Genomic DNA, 5,903 nt, shown 5'->3' with positions numbered 1-5,903 from the left:
CATTTATTCTTATTTTGCACCCCAAAATTTGGGGTGCGTCGTATAATCCGCAAAATACGGTATATGTTCTATCCTTGAAAAAGATGGATAGAATACGTATATGAAAAACGGACTCTGAATGAGTTGAATGAGATCTTAGAATGAGTTTCTTGTGTCTAGATGCATTAAGTAAGGAATGCTCTTGGAAGCAGTTTGACTTTTTATACAACAAAATTCACAATTAATACAATTTTCCAATTTTTTTTAAATTACTTTATTTTTTATATATAAAACTAAAAGAACATACACAGTAAATGTGTGAAAACGTACTAATATCTTTGTAAAAATAACCTAACGTCCATTGATTGACTGTAAGATTTTTTAAATTACTTTCATAAACCCTGAAAACAACACTGAAAAGAGAGACAAAAAAACCAATATGTGTATAACAGTGGTCGGCTGGGCCACAAGGCATTAAATTAGTGCTCATTTGCCATGGACATTTGGGGAGCACATAACATATTTTCTTTCTATGCTTTTCCCAAATGATCAGCTGACCCCTGTATACCATGATCACACATTCTCCCAGGATACTGCAAAAAATATTTTTGGCACGAGAATTTGTAAAAAAAAATTATACAACTGTCACAGTCTGCAGTAACTCACATTGAAGGTCATATGCATATACTATGTTAACTTTCAAATTGGAAACAAAACATGGGGGACTTTTTGGTTACCTAGTCGCCAGTAGTCAAAATGTCCCATTATGTCCCGAATTATGTTGACTCCACTGACTTCCTTCACATACTTCTAGTGTATTGGTATTTTACTTAATATTCACTTAGCAGGAATAATTGTATAGACTTCGAAAATAATCGGGACTAACAAGTATTTAGGTATACCATGGCTTTAAAACATGCCAAAATATTAGAAGAAAGGCTAAAATCTGCTCAAACATACTGTTTCTTGGAGGCAGAACTACTGGCTCTGCTTGGTTGCCTCTCTATTACGGCATGGGAACTGGCAGGCACAGGAGTGAAACTGCTCGAATACTTTTCTAGATTGGCTTGTTTCCCGACATGCATTGCTATATGTTTCTCTGTATTGAAATTAGCCCAGTTGTCTTCGTTCTGAATCTTGTAAGCTGGGTAGGGAATATTTTCACTCATTGGAAGGTACATGTAAGATTTGTCATTAAAAGGAGCAGTAGCGGGCTCGGGGCATTTAGCAGGGTAAACCACCTCTTCTTTCTGGTATCTTTTGTTGGAATTGTAAGGAGAGTATTTTCTCAAGGTGTGTAGCATACTCTTGAAGACTAGATGTATAAGTTCTAAAATATTGAGTAGAAGAGAAATAAGTGACACCACTAGCATGAACAGGATGAAAATAGTTTTCTCCATGGGTCTCGACACAAAACAATCCACTTTGTGAGGACACGGTTTTCTTTCACATACGAATATAGCAGGCATAACAAAACCATAAAGGTACCACTGTCCAAGCAGAAAGCCAGCTTCAAAAATACTTTTGAAAATGACGCTGGTAACGTAAGTGTACATCAGAGCCCCCTTGATTTTGACTCGGCCATCTTCTTGAATGCAGATTTTTAGCCGTTTCTTTTCTATAACTGCTATGGCTTGGTCCACTTGAGGATCTTTGTCACTTATAGCTCTTAGCTCCTCTTCTTTTTGTTTGAGCTTCTCCTCTTTTCTAGATAAATAGATCACATGGCCCAGATAAAATAATGTGGGGGTGCTAACAAAAAGAAACTGAAGCACCCAGAATCGTACATGGGAGATTGGAAAAGCTTTATCGTAACAAACATTTGGACACCCAGGTTGTTCTGTATTGCAGACAAAATCGGATTGTTCATCTCCCCAGACCGATTCCCCTGCAAGACCGAGAATCAGGATACGGAAGATAAACAGCAAAATTAGCCAGACCCTTCCAAAGCCAGTGGAGTGTTCTTGCACCTGGTCCAGCAATTTTTCAAGAAATTCCCAGTCCCCCATAGTGCATGAGTCCTTTCCCTGAAAATTAAAAAGGATTTAATAGTATTTTCTTATTAGTGTGTACAAGTCATAAATCTTGTGTATGAAAACAAAATGGTTTAAAGAAACATTGATGTAGTTTATAAATACAAAAAGATTCTTTTAATTCAGTTTTTTACTCCTATATGAGCCAGCGTGCACAGATTAGTGAAAGCGGACTGTCCATTTTATAAATAAGTTAAATATTAGCAGAACCAGCATTGAACCTTAGGGAACACTACAGTAATTTTTTGGATTATGAACTATTTTGGATTATCATGGACAACATTTGATATAAAAAACATCTTCTTTTTTTTATACTGAACACCAGTGCTATTCTTGTGTTTGGATTTAAGTGCCAATGTCTTCCAGCCTATGAACAGAATAATGCTGTCTTTCTGAAAAAGACCCCAACACTTTTAAATTCAAAGAACTGAAATAATGGAAGCACAAGATAGGATTCCTAAATAAAAAAATAGATATACTATTTATTTGGGGGGTGAAGATCTTCTAAATAGTAATCTCTGTTCAATTTTTTGCTTCTGGTCTCATACTGGTTTGTAGTCCTGTTATAAACAAGTGACTACCGGAAATCCAGAAAGCTGATTTTGGGTTAGTGCCTTTAATATTTCAGAAATGTTTCACAATTGACTAATGTCAATCAGTAAAGCAATTTGTTCTTTAAATAGTATATGTTATATAAATCTTTCTGTGAGAGTACCATCGGTGAAAACCTGATGTCCCATCAGTTTACGAAACAACTTGAATAAAGCTATAAACCAAGTTGGATTGGGTCACTAGAGTATCAATGGTGGTAAACCCAAACTCTTATCCAGAAAACCTGTTTTGTTTAAATCAGTTTTTGCCACATTCAATTCTTATGGGTTAAGTCCCATACAGGACATTCCTATTTTATTTTATATAGATTGACAGTAGGCGTTTAAGTTAATATTATTTTTGTGGGCTCAATGTACCCAGATCCACCTTGCTGCAGGCACATTCTGTAGATAGAGCAAAATAATAAGGTTTTTCTACTACCCAGCTCTAATTTCAGAATGGGTTAAATGTCCATAAATCAGCCAAAGGGAGCAAATTCTTTTAAATTTGCATTCACATGTACATTACCGTAATTTCCATAGTAAGATGGACACTTTGTGAAAACCATTACTACATTCCTGAAAATAATTCCTAATTATTTCCACATTCTGTTGTAGTGATTTTTTGTATTTGCACGTTTGTTTGCTTTTTGTAATAAAAACTGATGGCGCCAGTGGTAAAACTTTTCTGCTTTGGGTTTTGTATCCTAAGGCTACGTTCCCATAATGAGCTTTTGATGCGTTCTTGCTGTTGTGTATTTTTGCTGCGTCAAAAACGCAGCGTCTTACAGTTTCAGCAAAGTGGATGGGATTTATAGAAATCTCATTCCCACTGTGCTTCTTTTTAACGCTGCATAAACTGACCTGCGGTGTGTGTTTCAAATCCGCAGGATGTCAATTTCTCTTGCGGGTACCCTGAGTTTTCTATGCGGAGTTGCCCCATAGACTTGTATTAGGAGAGGAAATTCAGCAGGTAAAAAATGCACAATTGTTTCTGCGGAGGAAATGCATCAATAACGCATGTAATCCACTATAAGTATATCAATAAAGTTTTGTAAAAGCCAAATACCAGGAAGTATATAAAAAAGCAGCTTTATTTAAAGCATAATACACCAATAGGAGAAAAAAACGCAGTGTCAAAAACGTGATAAAAACACATGGTAAACAAGCACACAAAAACGCAATTAAAAAAACGCAAGTAACCTAATTTAACTAATAGATGCAGGGAATCTGCAACATGAAAAACTCAACAAAAGCTCATCGTGGGAACGGCCCCGCTATCAGTATTTGGTCAGTATTCGGTCAGTATTTTTTCTCAGGAGTGGGAGCCAAAACCAGGAGTGGGTGATAAATGCAGAATTGGTGACTTGTTTCTATTATACCTTCTCTCTGATTGTTCCTCACCTGGTTTTGCCTCCCACTCCTGAGAAAAAATACTGACCGAATACTGACCAAATACTGAGAGTGGGGCTGTGGCCTAATTTGTCAAAACTTTTAAACATTTTCCAACAAAGAAATTTTTATAGATTTATGTTATTGTAGAACTATTTATGTTATTGTAGAACTAACATATTTTTGTAACGGATACCGCAATACTATCTTGGACATTTTGTCTACGTCTTTCATATATGAGTAATGTCAAACAGAAATATTCAAAGATACGACCATCAAAAGGAAATGTGCAGTGAGCTGATTAATGGAGTGCAGCAAGCTGATTAGTGGAGCACTATTCTGGAAGTGTGGCTTGTTGGCTTCCCCTCCTGGCACCCAGCACCACACACTTGTAAAGCAGACTATCTCCCCAACAATACTACTTGGTTATCTCTTGTACAGTATATCTGCTCAACATGTCTCCTCTATTTATATGTGAAAATGGAACAAATGATATAAAAGGGGAGGGTATTATGTATATTTTCCTTTTCCTAATGTGATGAGATTTTCAAAAGAAATCTCTGTGTCTGTTCTCCGTTTTCAATTCTATTTTAGTGAGAATGGAGCATGCAAGGGGTTGCAAAAATTGCAGCAAAATCTGGTCCCTGAAATGTGTAGCTCAGGTTATCCATTTCACCCCATATCTTATTTCTCCAGGGACATTCGTATCCAGTTCTCCTCCTTTTACAATGTAAGACCATATGGATCTTTGTGTAGTATAGCTGTGTGGAATAGTTCTCGCACACTTTAACCCACAGCGCAACTTAAAATACTGCTTTAATTGGAAAATGTTCATAATAATGATAATAATAAAATGATAATAATATTAATTATAAAAATGACAATTTGTTCTGCAATAAGTAAACTGATACCTTGGCTTTACTTCATTTCACGTATTTTATACTGATAGGGCTATAATAATTTATTGATGTAATTAAAAAAAATGGCAAGACACAAAGAAACCTTATTTGGAAAAAAAAACAACTCCGCCACTGACCCAAAAAATTCCACAAAAGCATTGCATGTAGTGTTTCATATTGTTTTATAGACTAAGGTAAAATCCAGCTCCACAAAATAGTAAGTAGAAATGTATTTATTTTTCTGAAAAATGTTGTGTGTGAAACAGCCTATAGATTTCTCTACTACGTTGTGTCTGGAACAAAATATAATTCATCTGTTTATATGTATATTGTAAGTATATATTGTATATTAATGTTTAACCTACCTTATCATCAGCGAAGGATCCCTACCTATAAGATGCTAGAGACTTTAACACGTGCTCTTGCATGCCAAGGAAAGTCCCTGTGACCAACAGCAGTGCAAGTGTTTCTTGATAGAGCCATATGAGGTTCGCAGTAGCAGAGACTGTGTGATAAGAGAGCTAGACAGACGATGCCCTGGTTTATGAAAAAAAGAAGAAAAGATCCCACAGGGAAAAGAGGAAACTATGGGACGGGCTAGAGGAGGTACAGGATATTAGGGGTGTACTCAGATGACAGCTTGTTATTTTATACATGGAAGGTTGTTTTTAACATGTTAGAGACAAAAGTATTGCTTTATGGACCCTGAGACCAAAATATTAGATAATTAGATAGATAGATACGGTAGATATGGTAGATATGGGATAGATAGATTGATAGATAGATAGATAGATAGATGGAAACAAACATATATTTATACATGCAGTAATTGTCAAGATAGAGGCAAAAATATGCTTGGATCAGTTTGAGCAAGCGAAGTGCTCATTGGTACAGGAGGGGCGAGAATGACTTCCATAACTGACTACTGCTCCCCCCCAGTTATCTTTTGCTCCAGGCACCGCCATCCTGACACCTTACAGCATTACGATGTAGCTTGCACTATTGTGGTG

The 5,903-nt window shown here is 36.2% G+C and overlaps 1 protein-coding gene across 2 annotated transcripts; it reads right to left on the bottom strand.

Annotated features, from left to right (window-relative positions):
- Window positions 1–299: 299 nt before the first annotated feature.
- Window positions 300–5,436, bottom strand: LOC141217124 (gap junction alpha-4 protein-like). 2 transcript variants are annotated; one of them, XM_073665746.1, is made up of 3 exons: window positions 5,259–5,436; window positions 3,467–3,596; window positions 300–2,006 (listed from the first exon to the last, which is right to left on the bottom strand). In XM_073665746.1, exon 3 carries the CDS (start codon window positions 1,986–1,988, stop codon window positions 930–932), a length of 1,059 nt encoding a protein of 352 aa, XP_073521847.1. In that variant the 5' UTR covers window positions 1,989–2,006; window positions 3,467–3,596; window positions 5,259–5,436; the 3' UTR covers window positions 300–929. The 2 variants fall into 2 exon arrangements, with proteins under 2 accessions (XP_073521847.1, XP_073521846.1); XM_073665745.1 differs by lacking the exon at window positions 3,467–3,596 and having other exon boundaries at window positions 301–2,006.
- Between the last annotated feature and the right edge of the window lie 467 nt (window positions 5,437–5,903).

The sequence above is a fragment of the Phyllobates terribilis genome, unplaced genomic scaffold (assembly GCF_046119375.1).
Source record: "Phyllobates terribilis strain yellow unplaced genomic scaffold, ASM4611937v1 Scaffold_2__4_contigs__length_985480577, whole genome shotgun sequence".
Taxonomy (NCBI): Eukaryota; Metazoa; Chordata; class Amphibia; order Anura; family Dendrobatidae; genus Phyllobates; species Phyllobates terribilis.
The sequence above is the reverse complement of the archived record's forward strand: the minus strand, read 5'-3'. Positions and strand labels throughout refer to the sequence as shown.